Here is a 20697-nt window from a genome sequence, read left to right on the forward strand (position 1 = left end):
CCGAGAGTACTGAAGGAACTGGCACATGTGCTCGCCAAGCCCCTTTCCATCATTTACCAGCAGTCCTGGCTAACTGGGGAGGTTCCTGCTGACTGGAGATTAGCTAAAGTGATGCCCATCTTCAAGAAGGGCCGGAAGGACCCGGGGAACTTCGGGCCTGTCAGCCTGACCTCGGTGCCGGGGAAGCTGATGGAGCAGATCATCCTGAGTGCCATCACACGGCATGTAGAGGGTAACCAAGGGATCAAGCCCAGCCAGCATGGGTTCAGGAAAGGCAGGTCCTGCTTGACCACCCTGATCTCCTTCTACAACAAGGTGACCCACCTAGTGGATGAGGGAAAGGCTGTGGATGTTGTCTACCTGGACTTCAGTAAAGCCTTTGACACGGTTTCCCACAGCATTCTCCTGGAGAAACTGGCTGCTCATGGCTTGGACGGGTGTACTCTTTGCTGGGTAAAGAACTGGCTGGACGGCCGGGCCCAAAGAGTGGTGGTGAATGGAGTTTACTCCAGTTGTCGGCCGGTCACAAGCGGTGTTCCCCAGGGCTCTGTGTTGGGGCCAGTTCTGTTTAACATCTTTATCAATGATCTGGACGAAGGGATCGAGTGTACTCTCAGTAAGTTTGCAGATGACACCAAGTTGTGTGGGAGTGTTGATCTGCTTGAGGGTAGGAGGGCTCTACAGAGGGACCTGGACAGGCTGGATCGATGGGCCGAGGTCAATTGTATGGGATTCAACAAGGCTAAGTGCAAGGTCCTGCACTTGGGCCACAGCAACCCCATGCAACGCTACAGGCTTGGGGAAGAGTGGCTGGAAAGCTGCCTGGCAGAGAAGGACCTGGGGGCGTTGGTTGACAGCTGCCTGAATATGAGCCAGCAGTGTGCCCAGGCGGCCAAGAAAGCCAATGGCATCCTGGCTTGTATCAGGAATAGTGTGGCCAGCAGGACTAGGGAAGTGATCATGCCCCTGTACTCGGCACTGGTGAGGCCACACCTCGAATCCTGTGTTCAGTTTTGGGCCCCCCACTACAAGAGAGACATTGAGGTGCTGGAGCGTGTCCAGAGAAGGGCAACGAAGCTGGTGAAGGGTCTGAAGCAGAAGTCTTATGAGGAGCGGCTGAGGGAACTGGGGTTGTTTAGCCTGGAGAAAAGGAGGCTGAGGGCAGACCTTCTTGCTCTCTACAACTACCTGAAAGGAGGTTGTAGAGAGGTGGGGGTCGGTCTCTTCTCCCAGGTAACAAGTGATAGAACGAGAGGAAATGGCTTCAAGTTGCGCCAGGGGAGGTTTAGACTGGATATTAGGAAATTTTTCTTCACTGAAAGGGTTATCAAGCATTGGAACAGGCTGCCCAGGGAAGTGGTGGAGTCGCCATCCCTGGAGGTATTTAAAGGACGTTTGGATGAGGTGCTTAGGGACATGGTGTAGTGGTGGTCTTGGTAGTGTTAGGTTTACGGTTGGACTCGATGATCTTAAAGGTCTTTTCCAACCTATACGATTCTGTGATTCTGTGATTCATAAATTTTTTAAGAATTGTAAATTTTTGTGATAGTGAGCTTTCTGTTTGAAACAATTTATAAAAGCTGTTTTGTTTAGAATAAAAAATATATAGTCCTTCAAAATACAACAAAGTAAAACTGGGTAATTTAAGATATGTTTGGAATAAATCTTACTTGGTTTGGGAAACTGCTACTGTAAATTTTATCTGAGGTATTTCTGTCTTATTGAGGTAAACACATGCCTAAAATGCAAAACTAAAACCATTAATAATATCTGTTTATCCCATTATATGTCTAAGGCTTAGTGCTTTGATAGGAGAATATTTACAGCAAAGGTTAAACCTACAACTTATTTTATATCCTTTCCAATCCTATTCCAAGATTCCTAAAAAGGAAGCTAAAATTAAAATGGCATTTTTGCTGTTGAGGAAGTGTTACTGAACCTGCAAAGAGAACCTGCGATTTAATCTTGGTGAACATCTTCACATCCCGAGAAGTCTGGTTTTTGCTTCCCTTTCTTAGTTGTGTGGTTGTTTGCACGTGACTGGTCTTACTCCTAGTTTTACCTTTTTTCATTTAGAGGGATACTGAATTTACATGTTTAAAAATGCTCACAGAGGCTAATCATGTCCTTCTTTTTCATCTGTGAAGATCTTATTATACTGACAACTGAATGGTCAGGCTAGTACCTGTGGCTGGTGATGTCTTGGAAGTTAAGATTGTATTATCCAGTGATGGTTTGTACTGAGTAATGTTAAAAACCCCACATTATTCTTCTTCACCTTTTTACTTTCCTCTGAGATCTGCCGTGTTTCTGGAGAGGTGTATGTGTTGGTGCTAGAAGACTGTATGGCAATGAGATCTCTCACAGAAGAGCGGGCAGTTTATCACACTTGGTGGAATAATTTTGATTAAGTTACTTGCCTTCTGACTTAAAATCTATCTTACTGTTCGTGGCTGTTATGATTTCTGGTGGTCTCATCTTGCTCTGTGCAAGCTGTGACAGGTTTTCATGCTGGAGGAGGTTATGTGGGGTAGCTGGTCCCTGGTGAGCTCTTGGCCCCTGTTCTTCCAATCTCTGGACTGGCCGCCTGGCTGACGGAAACCCCTGATGAGAGCCGCTTGTCACCAACCTCTCTGGGCAAGAGAATTGCAAGGTGTGCTGCTCGGAAAAGCGCCTGTCCTAAAACTCACACTCATCCCAAGCACAGAATAAAAAAATGTGTGGTTAGACTATTAAAACCACCACCTCATCACTTCTGAGGAATTCATTCCCAGATCCACTCCCTCTGCTTTAAGCAGCGATTGTCACCATGCCCTATTCCTGAGAAAAAGGGATAGGCGGCTGCCCTAAATAACATCGGAAATATTTGAACAATTTCCCTCAGTGAGGGAATATCAGCAGTTCTGATTTGTCTTGTTTTAGCCAAGAAGCTGTGGGAGTGTGAGTCATCTTGTAATCAAAATAATACAACTCAATATGAGATGCTTGATGCTGATTCTCCTGGCATTGTGCTGCTGTTGCTACACGGGATCAAACCAGGGAGATCTACCGCTGCCATGCCAAGCTTTGCCAGAGGAACGCGTTAAAGGCCAAGGACTGGCTTTCAGATGTCAGCTCCATGATCTGGCCATTGGTGCCTGGGTTCTGCCCAGGGGCAGAGACACCCGTCAGAGCTGCCTCTAAAGTGGACTGTGCAGGTGATCCCTGAAGGTGTTTGGTATTAGCTTGATAGTTATTGCACTCTTGAAATCAGTGTTCTTATCAGGATACGTTTCAGACCCCTCAGATTACAAACCACTGTCTCTGTAGAGCCCCGATAGATCCCTTCCTTGACACTACCTGATGCCTGCTTAGAGCCAGAGGACACCACTGGCTGGACTTTTGTCTTTTAAGATCTGGGGATGGGGTTAAGATGAGAGGGGGTGACTCCCCTGTCCCAGCAGGAGGTACAGGAGACCATTTCTTGCTTTTTCATCCTCTCAGTTATGTCCTGTATTCCTTCCTTCCCATTATGTGCCCCCAGGCTTGAGACATGATGAGCTAAGAAAATAGGAAGCATTGGCAGAAACTTAAAATGTTGCTTCTCTCTGGATGTGCTTAGTGGTTCATGCTGGACTCGGTGGCCATTGGTGCCCTCAGAGCTCCTCCTGGAGCTCAGCTCTCTGAGCTAGTGCTCTGAAGGGCTCTTTATTAACATGGCAATAGCCTAACAGCAGTTAGAAATCTGGCTTTGGATGTTGGAAATTCAGGGTTTATTTTCCCTTCTGTCCATGGAAATTCAAACCAGTGTTTCCTAAGAGTGACCCAATGGCCAGAGCACACGCTGAGGCTGCTCACTTTCCATTTCGGCATACGCCATGTGAGTGTGTGGAAAAAAATCTGCGATCCTTTGGGGCAGGAACAGGAAGGCCTAAATAGTAGCAGTATTTTAGCCACGGAGCCCGAGCCAGCATTGACTCCAGGATACAAGAAGTGTCTCTTGCTGCAGGTCTTCTATCTAACCCATGCCTGTGGGGTTGAAAACCTTATGGGACATGGACAGAGCTTTGCCCGTTTATTGGATTTGCTGGGATTTGCCCACTTTGGCTTAGATATGAGTTTGGCATAGAGCTGGTTGGCTCACTTGAGGTTGGAACAGTTCTGATGATGTGCAGGAGATGATGTGCAGGAGACCTTTCAGTACCTTGTGATCTTGTGGATAAAACACACATTTCCCTATTTTCTTCTTCAGGACTGGGCAACATGCCAGGATGTCAAGTTTCCAGATTCAGTCTGATTTACACAGCAAAAAGGGGCAGCACAGAAAAGGTTAGATTTTTTTACTGAAGATGAAACAAAACGTTTTCCCTTTCAGTGTATCCCAAGATTTGAAGATGTTGGGTCAAAGAGAAAGTTTTCACTTCCTTTGATCTCCTTACAAGGAGGGAATAACTGTCATGCCTGTCTTAGCAACAGGGAGAGGAGAAACATGAAATGCAGAGTGACCTGGATTTCCAGAAGTCAGCAGAGATTGAAAATGGTCACCACCTCGAAGAAGGGGATTTCTAGGTAACAAACAGGATTGAATGTTAGAAAGTGCTCTGTTTAGGGAGCTGACAAACTGGAGGTTTACCATATTTAGTCAATGTCCTTGTCTCATTTCCAGTGTTTCAACACTGGCAAAACATACAGATATATATAGAGAGACTGTGTTGATTTCTGGTAGTACTGATTATATCCCCCAAATTCTGAGGAAAATAGATATAATTGTTGCTTTGAGAACCCTATAATTGAAGGAAAGTAGTAGTTTAGCAGATGTTTGACCATAAAGTATCAAAGAATTCATATTTTTTGCCTGTGTTTTAAAATGCATTTTTTTTTTCCTGATGGGTGACCCTGCCCTTTCATTTTAAAGAGATACTGACAAGTAGAACCAACCCCAGAATGCAGCCTGCCCAAAATGTCTCCTCAAAAAAGGAACAGTCTCTGGTTTCTATGTACTGTTTGTTGCAGCGAAACTGAAATAATATAAATATGAAGATGATGTATTGGCAGACTTTTTCGTAGTTTTTGTGTTCAAGTCGTGGGTTTTTTTGTTTAACTGTCAACAACATTTGGTCCAGTCTTGCTCTTACAGAAGGTGGTGGGAGTTTTGCCACTTAGATAGTATGAAAATAGTTCCAGCCTGTGATTTATAAAATGGGGATAATATGTGTCTTGAAGCTGTTGAAGGCGTGTGCTGTTGCTGTAGGCTCACAGTCTTTTTAAGCCAGGGATACTGCTGAAAGAAGTTGTCTGGCCCCAGTCCTGGCTGATGTATTTTTCCCCAGTGTTGACCCTCCTTTTTTCTCAGTGGTGAAGTGGATTACAGAATTCATCTAGATTAACAAAAGGCCAACAAAAAAGTTAATTTTGATGAGTATCAGAGGAATTACCCTTGAGTTGCTAGCATCTTGGATGACCACTGCATACTGGTAGAGAAGGAGATCCTTCTGGAGGGACTTGGGTACCCCTTTTGATAAGGGGTTCAGTGCTGAGAACAGGGGTTGGAGAGAATTGTAGGCATGAGAGCACAGTGTATGGCAAAGCCCTCCTTCTGTCTTCACTGGAAACCTCTTTTTCTATGTGTGAGGAGCTATTGGTTCACATCTTGAGACCATGAGACTCAGTATTGGGTGCCTGGATTGTTTATTATTACTTAGAGCAGCACTGCTTGCGGTATGATAATTATGCTTCTGTTTTTCTTGGAATGTAAAAAATGACGTCCATGAAGGACCTCAGATGCTGTGGTATTCAGTGGCCCAGCGTCTGGGCCAAAAGTTAGTTCAGTGGCATTTCAAAGATTTAGAGAGTAGGAGTAGCTGTGTGGCTTTGAGGTGGACATGCTGTCTGTGAAGGACATGGGTTCCAGTTGCTGCTTTAATGAATGTTCAAGTGAACTGTATGGTTTGGCAATGGCAAAAAATTGAATTTTCAGGTCTTGGCCCTTTTCAGTGTTGCTGAGTTGAGGGTGGTTACCTCAAGGATGGTAAGCCCAGGCTGAAGCTCCTGCCTCACACTAATGGAGACAGGATTTGAACATGATTTTCTGCATGTGTGGGGAATGCATGCACAGCTGGGTGGCACTGCCACCTTCCCTCCCAGGGGACAGCCTACAGTGACTGGCATCTTGACTTGCTAAGGAGGAAGTGGTTGCCCTCGATACTTCCTGCCTTGGGCATCTCTGCGCGCTGAAACTGGCTCTTCTGGATCCCGTTCTTGGGTGCCTGATTCTTCCCAGACATTGCATAGCAAGCCTGTGTCCCATGCAAGGCTGCTTCTGGGAGAACCAGACCTGTTGCCCTGCTCTTTTGGCATCCAAGGCTTCATGCTTGGGGTCATAGAATCATAGCATAGTTTGGGTTGGAAGGGACCTTTAAAGGTCATCTGGTCCAGCCCCCCTGCAATGAGCAGGGACATCTTCAACTAGATAGGTTGCTCAGAGCCCCATCCAACCTGACCTTGAATGTTTCCAGGGATGGGGCATCTGCCACCTCTCTGGGCAACCTGTTCCAGTGTTTCACCACCCTCATTGTAAAAAATTTCTTCTATATATCTAGTCTAAATCTACCATCTTTCAGTTTAAAACCATTACCCCTTGTCCTATTGCAACAGGCCCTATTAAAAAGTTGGTCCTCATCTTTCTTGTAAGCTCCCTTAAAGTACTGAAAGGCTGCAATAAGGTCTCCTCAGAGCTTTCTCTTCTCCAGGCTGAACAAACCCAACTCTCTCAGCCTTTCCTCTTACGAGAGGTGTTCCATCCCTCTGATCATTTTTGTGGCCCTCCTCTGGACCTGCTCCAACAGGTCCCTGTGTTTACTGTGCTGAGGGCTCCAGAGCTGGACTCCAGGTGGGGTCTCAGGAGAGCCAAGTAGAGGGGAAGAATCACCTCCCTCGACCTGCTGGCCGCGCTTCTTTTGATGCAGTTGGATACAGTTGGCCTTCTGGGCTGCAAGTGCCCATTGTCAGCTCATGTCTAGCTTTTCATCCACCAGTACCCCCAAGTCCTCTGCAGGGCTGCTCTCAATCCCTTAATGCCCCATCCTGTATGGATACCCGGGGTTTTCCCTGACCCAGGTGCAGGACCTTGCACTTGGCGTCATGAATTACACATGGGCCCACTTCTTGAGTTTGTCCAGGTCCCTCTGGGTGGCATCCCGTCCCTCCAGCCTGTCAACTGCACCACTCAGCTTGGTGTCATCTGCAAACTTGCTGAGGGTGCACTCGATCCCACTGTCTATGTCATTAATGAAGATATTAAACAGTACTGGTTCCAATACAGACCCCTGAAGGACACCACTTGTCACCGATCTCCATCTGGACATTGAGCCATTGACCACTACCCTCTGGATGCGACCATCCAACCAATTCCTCATCCACCGAACAGTCCACCCATCAAATCCATATCTCTCCAATTTAGAGAGAAGGATGTTGTGGGGGACCATATCAAAGGCTTTCCAGAAGTCCACATAGGCAACATCCATAGCTCTTCCCTCGTCCACTGATGTAGTCACTCCATCATAGAAGGCCATTAGGTTGGTCAGGCAGGACTTGCCCTTGGTGAAGGCATGCTGGCTGTCTTGAATCACCTCCCTGTTCTCCATGTGCCTTAGCATAGCTTCTAGGATGGTCTGTTCCATGATCTTCCCAGGCACAAAGGCGAGGCTGACAGGTTGGCAGTTCCCAGGGTCCTCCTTTCTACCCTTTTTAAAAAAGGGTGCAATGTTTCCCTTTTTCCAGTCTCCGGGGACTTCACCTGACTGCCATGACTTTTCAAGTCTCATGGAGAGTGGCTTGGCAACTACATCATCCAATTCCCTCAGGACTCTGGGATGCATCTTGTCAGGTCCCATAGACTTATGTATGTTCAGGTTCCTCAGGTGGTCTCGAACCTGACCTTCTCTTACAATGGGAGGGACTTTGCTGCCCCAGGTCCCATCTTGTGATCCATCCACTCGAGAGGTGTCGGAAGAGAGGTTGCCAGTGAAGACTGAGGCAAAGAATTTGCTGAGTACCTCAGCCTTCTCCTCATCCATTGTTACCAGTTTACCAGTCTTGCTCATTGTGGGGGTATGCTTTCTCTGACCTTCCTTTTCTGGCTGACATAACTGTAGAAGCCCTTCTTACTGTTCTTTGCATCCCTTGCCAAGTTCAGCTCCAGCTGCACCTTGCCCTTCCTGACCCCATCCCTACACAACCGGGCAGCATCCCTGTACTCTTCCCAGGATACCTGTCCCTGCTTCCACTGCCTGGGCCTTTCCTTCTTGCCCTTCTGTTTGACCAGCAGGTCTCAACTCATCCATGCCAGTCTCTTGTCTTCCTTTCCTGATTTCTTACACCTGAGGATCGAGAACTCTTGCGCTCTATGGAAGGTGTCCTTAAAGATGTGCCAGCTCTGTTCTGCTACCTTGTCCCTGAGGGCAGTTTCCCAGGGGATCCTATTGACTTACTCCTTGAAGAGCTGGAAGTTTGCTTTCCTAAAATGCAGGGTCCTGACTTTACTCTTTGCCTGACCCATATCCCTCAGGACTGCGAACCCCATCAGTGCACGATCACTGGAGCCCAGGCTGCCTCCAGTCTTGACGTCACCAATTAGCTCACTTGCGTTGGTCGAGAACCAACCCCCTTGCTGCTAGGATTTACTGCTGCACAGTAAGCTGCATGTTACTGAAACCAAACCGTTCTAATGAGATCCAGTACTTGTTGGAAATTGTAAGTCATATTTGTCAAAAATGTAACTATTATATAGCATTTATTTTTCTCTATGTTCTTCTTAAAGAATGGAGTAATACGTTTAGTCTCTGTGCTATGCATCAGAGCTGAATAGCCTCATATCCTTTTGGATAACCCTCCTATGCAATTTTAGTTTCATGAAGTAATTCTCTTTGCTGTTCCACAGAGTAGGTGAGGTCACATTTTCCAGAAGCATATTCAGATTTTACAAAATCTTTCTTCCTGATAAAAGCCCTCTTCTTTGTTTCACAGTTCCTCTAAAATGTTTACTCTTTTCTTCATATTATAATTCTTATATCAATACATACTGATATGTGTTGATAGAGCAAATGTGTTTCTAGGTGTTATTTTAAATTTTCAGTACGTGCTAATAATTTTTGAGGGAGAAAAAAAAAGTGATGATATGAATCTTTCATTTGCTTCAGCCTGACTCCAAGCCTTAATTTGATGAGTTCATTATGGACCCAGAATTTGGGTTTGTTTTTCTGAAAATCTTATTGAATTATGTGGGGCATTAGGGGAAAGCTGAATTAGTTCCTGGAGAGAGCTGAAAAGCAACATGTTTTTAAAAGAGGTAAGATAGAAGTTGAGGGGAAAAATGTTTTCTGGGCTGATTTTAGAGGATGCTGAACCTGAATAGGATATAATGCCAGGTCCCTAATCTACTTAGCTTTCAAGAATATATTTGCCTTTTTCCTCTGCTCCCCAAAACCTTCTTTTCTTTGACCTGTCTCAACAACTACCTTTCTTTCCTGTCTCCAGACATAGATATCTACTTTTTCCCTGTTGCATGCTTCATCTTCTTACATCCTCATCCAGGAGTATTGGTCCTGGCACATGGTCCAGTTCTGTGCAGGGTGATGTGGCATCCAGGGTCCAAGACCGCCATTTTTACAGGAGAACTGCATATCCCAGCTGATACATTATAACTTCGTACGTGCAGCTCTTTCCTGTGACACATGCAAAAAAATTTCTAGGTTCTCTGTAGCTGTGAAAGAAGCTACCTTGCAAATAGGTACAAGACAGTGCATGTGGGCCATTTCTGAAAGAAGTAGAGGCATGGTACTTTTATCCTGGGGAGATGGTCAAGTCTGATGGACAACTGCATTTAGCCAGGCTAAGGTCAGAAAAGCTTGGAGCTACCACCTGCATGTGCTTAGGGTTGGCATGGAATACAGTATACCTTGATGTGGCAGCTTCCAGGCTAAATTAGCTTTTTGGGAGAGCTGAGGTGGAAATGGAGAAATCTGAGAAGTGGCATCCATCCAGTAGACAAGAAACGAGGAAATCAACATGGTCTGATGTTGCTGGTCTGTGAGGCAGGGCTGCGATTATCAGGTAGGCTTCATGCCTTGCTCTCGTGGTGTGTTGCTGCTCCTACTCTTTCTTTGTCTTCTTCCTACCACAAAGAAGTGTCTTGATTTCCTGGTCCTGGTGTCCTGTTACCTGGTTCTGATGAATGGGGAGGTAGCACTCTGTCTCCCTCTTGTCTCATGACTGCAGAGGCTAGGATGTGTTTCAGATACGTTCTTCCCCAGTTTCAAAATCTCCACCACTACCAGAACAGTTAGATGTGTTGTTGACTTTTTGTGTTGATATTTCAGGCAATATTTTATGCTTAGGATGTAAACACTTTAAATATGTAACACACAGGGAAGTTTAGCAGAGACTTAGTTGATGTAGTTTTCAGCTTTGTTGTGTCTAGACCTAAAAATACTGTATTTTAATTGTTTTAAGCAAAAGTTGCCTTGCCCATCAGATTATTTATTTGACAGTGGCAGCTTCAGTGCATGTGGATCAGCAGCATTGCTGTTCCATAGTGTGATTTGTAAGAGAAATCATAATTCTTATGTTAACACAGTGTGAAGGAAATGAAGTTTGGAAGGTACGTAGGGGTGAGTTGTTCACTTGCTGTTATTGAAAATAATTATTGTCAAATTAATGATGGCTGCATTTGGTTTTGTAACTGGATCTCCAAGGGACTGTTGCTGTTGACTGGATAACAAAAATGAGACTGGGGGAAAAAAAGAAGAGAGTAGGGCCATAACTGAGTAATCAGGAAATTATTATCCAGTAAGATTAAACAGTATGCAAATGGGATTTCTTTCTGGCTTTGCTAAATTCTTTTAATACAGCATTTCATTGTAACTAACTAGGTTGAATTTCTGTGTGTTTATGAGCTGAGTGGTTCTCGGTTAGTAATAAATAAAAACCTATAGAGACTGGGTTCCCAAATGCAGGAATTCCTGATATTTGATATGGTAAAGTCTTGCAATGTCTTGCCCTGATGTGGCCAAGAACAGCGACAATATTCTGTATGAAGTTTCCTTGATGTTTTAATAGAGATTCATCAGTTTTTAAAATCTGATGATAGGGTGGATTTTCCTTTTTTTTCTTACTCTTCTCTGAAACCTGTTACTAACACAGGCAGATGCATAGCTCCAGACACTAAAATGGCTTAAATGTTCGCTACATTTAATCTTGGGGAGAATAAGTTATCTCGTGGGGAATTCCCTTTGAACTAATCTACTTCTGGCATGATTGCTGGCAGGTAAGCAGGTGCTAGAAGGTGACTCCAGGCAGAATTGTTCATGCCAAGAATCAGACTTCTGATGTATGGCAATGTTGCAGACAGCTGATTTACAGGTCCGCTTATATATATTTTTATATATATATATATATGTATGTAATTGGACTTTCCGTAGCTAATAAAGAGTAACAGTCTTGCCTTCATCCTGCCTGTGACAGATTTTAGACTTTGCTAATGCATACCGTGCTATTTATTTCAACTGGCAGTGTGATCATTGAAGTTGTGGTATATCCAAGTGTTCAGATAGAAATGTACATTTCTTTGTACAGAGGACTTCGTAATATATAATTTTGTTGGTAATTGAAAGCTGCCTGCTTGTTCCCACTATTAACACCCTTCGTGTACCTTAATCCTCAGAAATGACAGGGTACAATTTACTGTTTAATATGAGAAATGAGAGGAAACCCATAGTACTACATAGATTCTTTTGCTCACTGGTCCAACGCAACAATATGTATAATGTTTCACATGGTGAGAACAAATAAATAGTCTTCAATTTCATATAGTCAGCCAAGTTTATCATGTTCATAATTCTGTCTTCTACGCCTCATGCCCTTTACTTAGGTAATTCCCTAAATGCTCCGTATTCATCTCTTAGACTGCATGGGTTATAATCTTTGTATTTTGCTTAAGTAAGCAGGCAATCCAACTCCATCCTTACGTGGGTTTTCTGAAGACTTCTGTTCAATAACGCACAGCCAAGCTCTGGATCAGGTAATGATAGGAGTAAGAAAGAGATAGAACAGTTTTCAACATGGGAAGCAGAGCCATGAGGCACTGAATTGGTACGAGATGCTAGGGGTAGAAGTCGGTTAATTTGCTTAAAGGCTCAGTAAGGTGGGGCATTTCCCATTTTGAAAAGGAATAACTTGTTCCCCTTAAACTGATAAACTGTTGGGGTTTTTGTTTCATTTGCACAGGAGGTCTTAGGGTGGTTTGTGTATGTGTGTCCACAGATTTATTTAAGATAACCATTGCTCTTGTCACTTCAATAGATAAGACTGAAATGGTATAAAATAGGACTAAAATGCAAATGAGACGTTGAATTAGTCATAAGTTACACAAGAGTGAAGTTTTATTTTGTTATGGAAAGTACTGTGATTAATGCTTTATGTATACCGTGCTGCCATTAAGTTAAACTTGCAGAGAGAACTGTTGTTTTGTTTTGTCAAAGGATGGCTTTATTTAGCTTCTTTGGGAACATTCAGAAGTAGAGGTATTGGGCTGGAGTTTGCAGCTCTGCGTTCTTTTCCTTAGCTTTAATTCCCACAAAACTCACTGTACAAACTCCTGATGCCTGTCATCTAGGGAGAGCCATAGATGTACTTCTCCATGATATTTCTTAGGGATTATAGATAGTTGCTAACTGTCTGTAGCATTCTTTAAAAATCATCCAGAGTTGGAGTTTGTTCATTAATGCAGTAAAGTAATGCCAAGAAGAGTTACACTCCTCGCTTCCCTTGATGAACAGGCACTAATACAACATGTGCCCTTCCAGTGCCTGCTGCATGATCCAAGTGGAGCATTGGGGAGAGCTAATATGAAATACGGATTGCAGTATCAACCTACTGAGACCATGACTTTTCTTGTGGAAAATGAAATTTTGCAGATACCTGGCTTTATTTCCAGTGGCACAGTTCCATACCCAGAATGATCCTGTCACTGGGATACTCCTTAGGTAGGCAGCTGAACCTGCAGTTCATTAGAAGCAGCTGGAGTCTGTTAGCATGCACACCTACCTGCCAACAACAACTAGTAAAATTTGAAGGTGATTCTCTGGTTTGGCTCTCTCTGTCTCTTTCAGTAAAGCTAAGAATCTGAATAGTTATTCAGTTAAAATTTTTACACCTCTCACACTAGGTTAGTTGTGTAGCCAAAACTCATGGGCTTTTGCTGTAGCAGTAGATGTCTCTTGCCCTCTTAGTGGTGCACTCTTAAGAAACTAAACTTTTTTGTGTGAAATGGTTTCTTTAAGGTTTTGAAGTATACTATAGTTTGATCTTCAAGAAGCCACGAGCCTGGATACACTGGTGCTGGGAGAGATGATCTTCCTATTTTTCTATCAGTTCTTCTCATGTATTACAATCTCAAATACAAGCCTTTGAAATCTTCTCCAAATAATTCTTATACCACAAAAAAAAAAAAAAAAAGAAAGAGGGCTTTCAAGGAGAAACATTTTCTTCTTAAAAACATGATAGGTTGAGTTCTTTGACAAATCCTTGCTAGACATTTGTTATTAGTTTTAGTTTTCACTGGCATATTTTGTGGCTTTTAGGTGAAATATACAACACTAAAATTTCAGGCATCCATTACTTCTTCTATATTTAGAAGAAAAGTACCAGCCCATGTTGTTAAGCAGTTTCTACTTATCTCTGTAACCAGTCAACAAAACTGGATTTTAAGCATAGTGGTCATTTTAATGAATTGCTTCTTAAATGCTGTGAAATATAGTTCCTCAATTAATGTTCTAAAAAGTTAGAAGGATTCTCTGGCTTTGGGAAAAACTACTTATCTATAAGATCCTTTGTTTTTTCAAGCAAGATAATACAGCAATTTAAAACTATTCCAACTATTAAAAACAAAGAGCTGGGTGGGATCTAACTTACCATGTGTGAATAGTCCTGCAGAAGTACCTGCCTGTGTTCTCTGTATCATAACTGGGAAAGACGGGTTCCTGGGAAAACTCCTAGAAGGAGATCCAGTAGAATTGTGGTATTCTCCTGAATTAAATATGAAGATTTATTTATTTATTTATTTATAAGCATACTGCAAAATTTGTTGAAACTGCAGAGCTTTAATTTAATTTCATTTATGGATCAAATAATTCTATAAGTGTTTCAGTCTAAAAATATGTGCTTCCAGTTGTCTTATGTTAAGCTAAGTTGTTTAGCAACATATCAAAACAATTCCATGAAAAGATAACTATCTTTTTTTATTAATCCCGTAGGCAGCTTTTGCAAATGTTTTCATACTATAAATGATTGTAGTGAGGTGTTAAAGCACATGCAGAGAACAGAATTCCCCCCTTGTATCCTTCTTGCCCTTCAAGTTATGTTTGAATACCAACCTGACAGCATGGTTTACAGAACTGCGTGTACTTGGTTCAGGGTGCTATTACAGCTATTTAGTGCCAATCCCTGATGAAGCATTTCACATAGTCTTCCTTTGCCAATAAGAAGTTAAATCTGATTTCTTGTGTTCTGCACAGTCCATGCTTTTCTGTCTGTTAAAACTGTCTGTAGGAGAGTTGTAGGAAAGCAATGTTAAAGCCACTGTAATACTTTCTTTCAGGAATTACGGCGGAAGTCATAGTGGTAGCCTCTTTTGATGAACTGCGCAAAAGAGCTCAGGAGGCCAAGGGGAAGATTGTTGTCTACAACGAACCTTTCATCAATTATGGCAAAACTGTGCGATACAGATCCCAGGGAGCAGTGGAAGCTGCTAAAGTTGGAGCGGTGGCATCCCTCATTAGATCCATTGCTTCTTTTTCTATTCATAGGTAAGCATTTTTCTCTTTTCTCCCTGTGACTCACATTTTAGCCTTTAGTTCACATGTCATTTCTGGGCAGGCATTTTTGTTCTCTATGACTTAAATGTTGCCAGTTATGAGTGGGTGTTCGGTTTTGAAACTATTGGCTGCACAATAGTTCTTCTCCCCAGTGCTTTGTCATTCTTTCAAAATGTTTTCATTTTTTGTTACTGATCCAAATTTTGTATATTTGTTTTAAAGAACTTCCTGCATTCTCAAGGCTACCATAAATATTCTGAGATCAACCAAAATCAAATGTCTGTGTGACAACACGTACCAGACTGTCAGTGATGATATGAACTGGTCATTCTGTATATTTGACTAGAATGTAAATGTACAGTTGTTGTATTTGTCATTTTCCTAGCACGAGGCTGACTTGTACTAGATGAAGGAGTAGTCTGCTTTGAACATAATTATTTTGAACACTTTAGCAGTAAGGTTTGTAATTTTCACTCTGCTTTTTAAGTAAGGTAGGTTGAAATCATGATTTCTTAAAAATTAAATGTTTTTAGATGTCTTAATACGTTACTTATTATATATAGTTTTACATTTCTGAAATGAGCATTTTTAGTTTTCTGTGAGGTGCTGTATTTTGTAATATTGTTCTCTTTTTGGACAATATATATTGTCATGGTTTAACCCCGGTTGGCAACTAAGCACCACAGGGCCACTTGCTTACTCTCCCCCAACCCTGCGGTGGGATGGGGGAGAGAATTGAGGAAAAAAAGAGTAAAAACTGTGGGCTGAGATAAAGACAGTTTAATAGGACAGCGGGGGGGGGGGGGGGGGGAAGAACGTACAAAACAAGTGATGCACAATGCAATTGCTCAGCACCCACTGACTGATGCCCAGCCCCTCCCTGAGCAGCGATCGCTGCCCCCCAGCCAACCCCCCCAGTTTCTATACTGAGCATGACGCCATATGGTATGGCATAGCCCTTTGGCCAGTTGGGGTCAGCTGTCCTGGCTGTGCCCCCTCCCAGCTTCTTGTGCCCCTGGCAGAGCAGGGGAAGCTGAAAAGTCCTTGACTGGTGTAAGCACTACTTAGCAACAACTGTAACATCAATGTGTTACCAACATTATGCTCATACTAAATCCAGCACACAGCACTATACCAGCTGCTAGGAAGAAAATTAACTTTATCCCAGCTGAAACCACGACAATATTCAGAGCAGTACAGGCCATTTATTCCTCCCCCTAGTTGCCCAGTGACTTTACCCACAGAGAAGTAGTCGTCGGTAGCTAACCTGACCCTGAATGTGTACCACATCATAAACCGGAATCGTGTTCTGTTTGGATAACGTCATGGTTTCTTTTTGATCTGTGTGCCTAGGTTTTCTTTCTACAGAAGTCCAAGCTGGGAAGTGGGAAGGTGTGGTATGGCTTTGGGTTTTGCTTGAGGCTGGGACGGGGAAGTGGCTCGGACAGGCACCTGGAAGCATGCTTGATTCCACCATTTCAGACAAAACATAAGTGGTCACATCTTGGCAGTATGAGAAGTGTGCAAGCCTCACCATTTGTGGTGCTTCAAGAAGTTTGACAAACACAGTAATGCCAGCTAATGTATTGGATCATGTGCAGAGGACAGCTCTGCTGCCAGTGTAGCTGCTTGATAGCATTTTTATATGTTCCATATTCCCCTAAAGAAACCAACATTACCTGTCTAAAATGCTTTCTCAAAAGTAAGGTACTTTGAATTCAGGTAGTATTCAAACTATACTAGTGTATTTCTTGATGCCCAACAGATGTAGCAATGTTTACAATATCTTTTCTAATACCTATAATTTTCTAATAAATGTAATAATAATGAACAGAGAGTAAAATATGTTTCAGAAACAGTTCTATGAAAAATGGTATGTTTTCAAAATAGTCATATTTGGTATCATCAAAGAATGTTGCAATCTATAATCTGTTGATTATCTGAACACTAGAAGATGATCTGAACACTGATCTATCCAGTCCTTAGTTCTGGTGCCCTGCAGAGGTGTTGATTTGAAAGTGACTCTTTGTATCTTCTGTTTGCCAGACTATTTATGGAAGTGCATTTTAACATGTAATAGAAAATTTAGAGATGAGGAACAGAGGTGGAGACTGAAGGTAGTAAAGCCTGTTTATTAGGTCTGGGTACTGGCATTACAGCTATTTCAGAATTGAATGAAATGAGAGGAGAAACAGATGCCAAATGCATGTTTGTTTAGAAGTATTGCATCCTTAATTGAGGCTGGGAGCCGAGGTGTCATTCCCCAAAGCAATTTCAAATTTAGATGCTGCGAGGAAGCATTTTATCATGAAAAGTACTTTCTGTCCTTTGTTTACCTTCACTTAGGGGTTTTTTGGGTGAGGGGAGGGATTGGTTAATCTATTTTTTCCTATGTTAAGGGAGGTACTCGGGTCCAGTCTGTCACTTCTGCCACTCCATAATGCCTAGATCTGTTTGTCTTGTTTCTAATAGAAAATAGGTATTGCTGTAGGCAGGATGGATTTTCATATCTCCATGCCTTCTCCTGTGTTTTCTCTTTATCACCAGCTGTGTGTCTCCTTGTCTGTCCTACTGATGTGCTGTGCTGGGTGGACTCTGTGCTGGATGTGGTACTTCTTGTCAATCAGTGTCTGGGGCACTGTTTGTTCAAGTTGCTTACCTTTTTGATTGACTGATGGGAAATACTGCGTTGCTTCAGGGAGTAGCATGTTAGAAGGGTGAGAGATGAAAGGTAAAAAGCCGATAAAAGACTTCTAAGTGTTGTGAAAGAAGGACTTGCATTCTTGCAATTCGTATACTGCTGCTTTGTTGACCAGAATCTTTACTTCTTGGGCCTGTGTGTTTACATGTGCACCTATAATGTGAATAACTGCTAATGGGATTGTGGCAGTTCTCCAAAACATCCTGGAAACATCTTAGAAGAAAGTATTCTCCTTCTGATACTGCACTATCCCGCTTTCCTCAGGTGAATGAAGGATGGAACTTCACAATTTTCCCTAAACTATATCAGCTTTGGTGTGTTTTTTTTTTTAAGATTTCAACTGCTTTTGGACAGGGGATCACTTATTGTTATTTGCTTACTCTATTTGCAATGAATTAAGCTAGCTGGAACAACGGAAGCCACTTTGTGGTGTGATTTTTAGGTGATCTTGCAATGTGAATAATATTGATAGGTTAAAACTAGGTACTTTCTAGTGGATTAACATTTTAGGCTTATTAGGGCTGATTATTAAAGCTTACTGACAAGACAGAATTGGTAAAATCACAACATGAATTAAATCAGTGTTCTGTTGCTGGCAGCTTGATGGCTGTTCCTTGTTCCAGAGATGCCAAGCGGCTGCCACATTGTCAAGGGCAAAAAGTGTGAAGGGAACCTTTCAGCAGGGATTATGTGGGCAGCTTATTTTTCTTTAAGGTATGGTAGTATAGTTATGGCGTGAATGAAACCACTTGGGGACTCAGGCATCCCAACTCTGAATGAGGGCAAGAAGGGATGAACTTGAATATACTCAGGGAAACTCATTGCTGTGTTTATATTACGGCTCATACCAAGTCATCAGTGACAGTGAAGGACTTGAAGGATTTGTTGTTGAGTTTCAAGGAGTGGATTCATTTATTTAAGACAGAAATGGTAAGTGAATAGGAAATAAAATTAGTAACAGCATCTCCCTTGACCTATGAAGAGATGACAGTTACATGGTTCGTATTACCATGTTGCATGGCAGTTGTGTCTCATGGCATTGTCCCCATGTTGTGTTGGAGTCAAATAATGCTCTTGCTACTTTATAGGTATCATATAAGAGTGGGTTTTGTTACTTAGGAGAAAGTCACTGTAACAGGTAGGTAATTTTCCCTGCCCTCCCCCCAAATGGTGTGTTTATAACAGCCTTTTTGCCAGTAACAATTTCCTGAAGCACTGGCAATTTGGTGGTGAAAACATTTAAACATGGATATTAGGAGTTAAGAGTAACAGAACTATTTTTAATGAACCTTCTCAAATAACAGGTATTATTGTAATCAGTCAACAGTATCCATAGTATTTGGCTTTTTTTGAGAAATCTTGATGTTGACTTTTTTTGCTTTAATAGCTTGACTATGCTGTGCTTAATGGTCTTGTACAAGTTAAAGTAATACATACATTTAGTGTTGTATACAATAAACTGATGAGTATTTCCCAGTTTGTAGTGGATGTTTTTATAGCAAAAATACTCAATTTACAAGGCATGGTTAAAAATGTTGTTGTAATAAGCTAGCCATAAGTCTGGTTTTTTTGCTTCCTCGCTGTATGTTTTTAGAGTATTTTATAGATAAAAGGTATCCTTTAGCTATTGAAATGGTCCAGTCTTTATCCTGTGGTGAATGTACTCTTAGGAATCTAAAACTATAAATCCTTCTGTTCCTCGAGAACCACAGATTAGATAAAGTCTTAACAGTGTGTCTTGTAATAATAACCACTTTAAGGGCTCTAGAAAGAAGCAAAATTGAATGTTTTTCAAGAACTCAAAAAGAAAGTTCCCAAGAATCCTCAGAAATAAATGCCAAGAGCCCAATTATTACTTTTTAAATGCTACAGAACAATCTCTCCAATATACAAGAAATCCAACAGGGAACATATTACAAGGCCAAAATAGACCAAGTAGTACTTTGACACAGTCTGGAGACTGTTAACAAGGACACATACTTGGTCAAGTTCTCCTCTTTTTGGGCTGAATGCAGCATCTTATCTGAAATAAGTAAGTTCTTTCACTTTCTCTCTCCTTCTCCAGGCTACAGGTGGCTAAGACACAATGTCTGCTTGTGAAGCTCTAGTAATTCTAATCAAAAGCTGTGTCTGGATGAAAGCTGAATTAATGAGTGGCACGGTGCAACTTAAGATTTATGGCAGAGGTTGCATGGATAGCCCGAGTGGATGCACGTGACAATTAAGTGCAGGCGTGCCAGGGCTAGAATATCATTTCATGGAATGTATGCGAATTTGAAAACTGTTGCGTTTCCTTTGCCTTAATTTCCCCCTTTTGTAACCTCGTGTGGTTTATTTTCTTCTACCATGTATACTAATGTATACCTTTCTTGTATATACATTGTACTCTCAAAGTACATTTTCTTTTCCTTGTCTGTTTTTCCTTTTATTCTTCACTGCTTTGTAAACAATTCATTCCCTTCTCAATCTCGCTGGCAATGTATGAGTTAATGTAATTTTTCAGCTCTCAGGTGCTAGCAAAGTGATTTCTTACCACCTCTTCCTAAGGCTTGGTCTTCTGCCTTTGGTTCTAGATGTGAGACTTGCCTGCTTAAGGGGACCTTCCTTCTTTCCCTAAAACTCCGTGTCTAAGGAAAAAAAAGGCTTATTCACATCAGTAGTGGCAGACATGCTCAACAACTTCTGCTTGTTCTGTCAAGTTTTCTGACATCTGGGATGGTACACTAGTTTTGGTAGGATTTCTTTTGCTTTTATTTGTTTTTTATAATGAAGAGATGCATCTGTCATTAAAATTGATGTTTTATCTTTGAAATACTGTATCCTCTGGTTGTGTCATGAGCCCTGAAGGCTCCTTTCCCTCCTGTTCTGCTCCTCCTTCCACAATGAAAGCCAGTATACCTAATTTTTTGCTACCATTTTAGGAGTCTTTCTTCCTATGACTCGTTCTGCTGTCCATAGAGGGGGAGCAGTGCTGTGTCCATGTGGGACTGTATTTCAGCTGGTAAGCACTGGTTAAGACTTATGTGTGAGCATGAGAGCAGTTCTCTGTTAATATGGGACTTCATGTGACCTGAGCCCAGTCTGATCATGAGTTGTAGGTCAGGTCCTGAGCACCTCTACCGCTCTATGTGCACGTGGTCTAGCTAA

General features: G+C 42.2%; 1 protein-coding gene across 6 annotated transcripts in view; it reads left to right on the forward strand.

Annotated features, from left to right (window-relative positions):
• Positions 1–20697, forward strand: part of CPQ (carboxypeptidase Q) — a 211039-nt gene that overhangs the window by 29226 nt on the left and 161116 nt on the right. For all 6 annotated transcript variants that reach the window (XM_075495001.1, XM_075494996.1, XM_075495000.1 and 3 more), the window contains one exon: positions 14633–14840. In XM_075495001.1, the coding sequence (XP_075351116.1) occupies positions 14633–14840 (208 nt within the window). The remainder of the gene's footprint in view (positions 1–14632; positions 14841–20697) is intronic.

The sequence above is a fragment of the Mycteria americana genome, chromosome 2 (assembly GCF_035582795.1).
Source record: "Mycteria americana isolate JAX WOST 10 ecotype Jacksonville Zoo and Gardens chromosome 2, USCA_MyAme_1.0, whole genome shotgun sequence".
Taxonomy (NCBI): Eukaryota; Metazoa; Chordata; class Aves; order Ciconiiformes; family Ciconiidae; genus Mycteria; species Mycteria americana.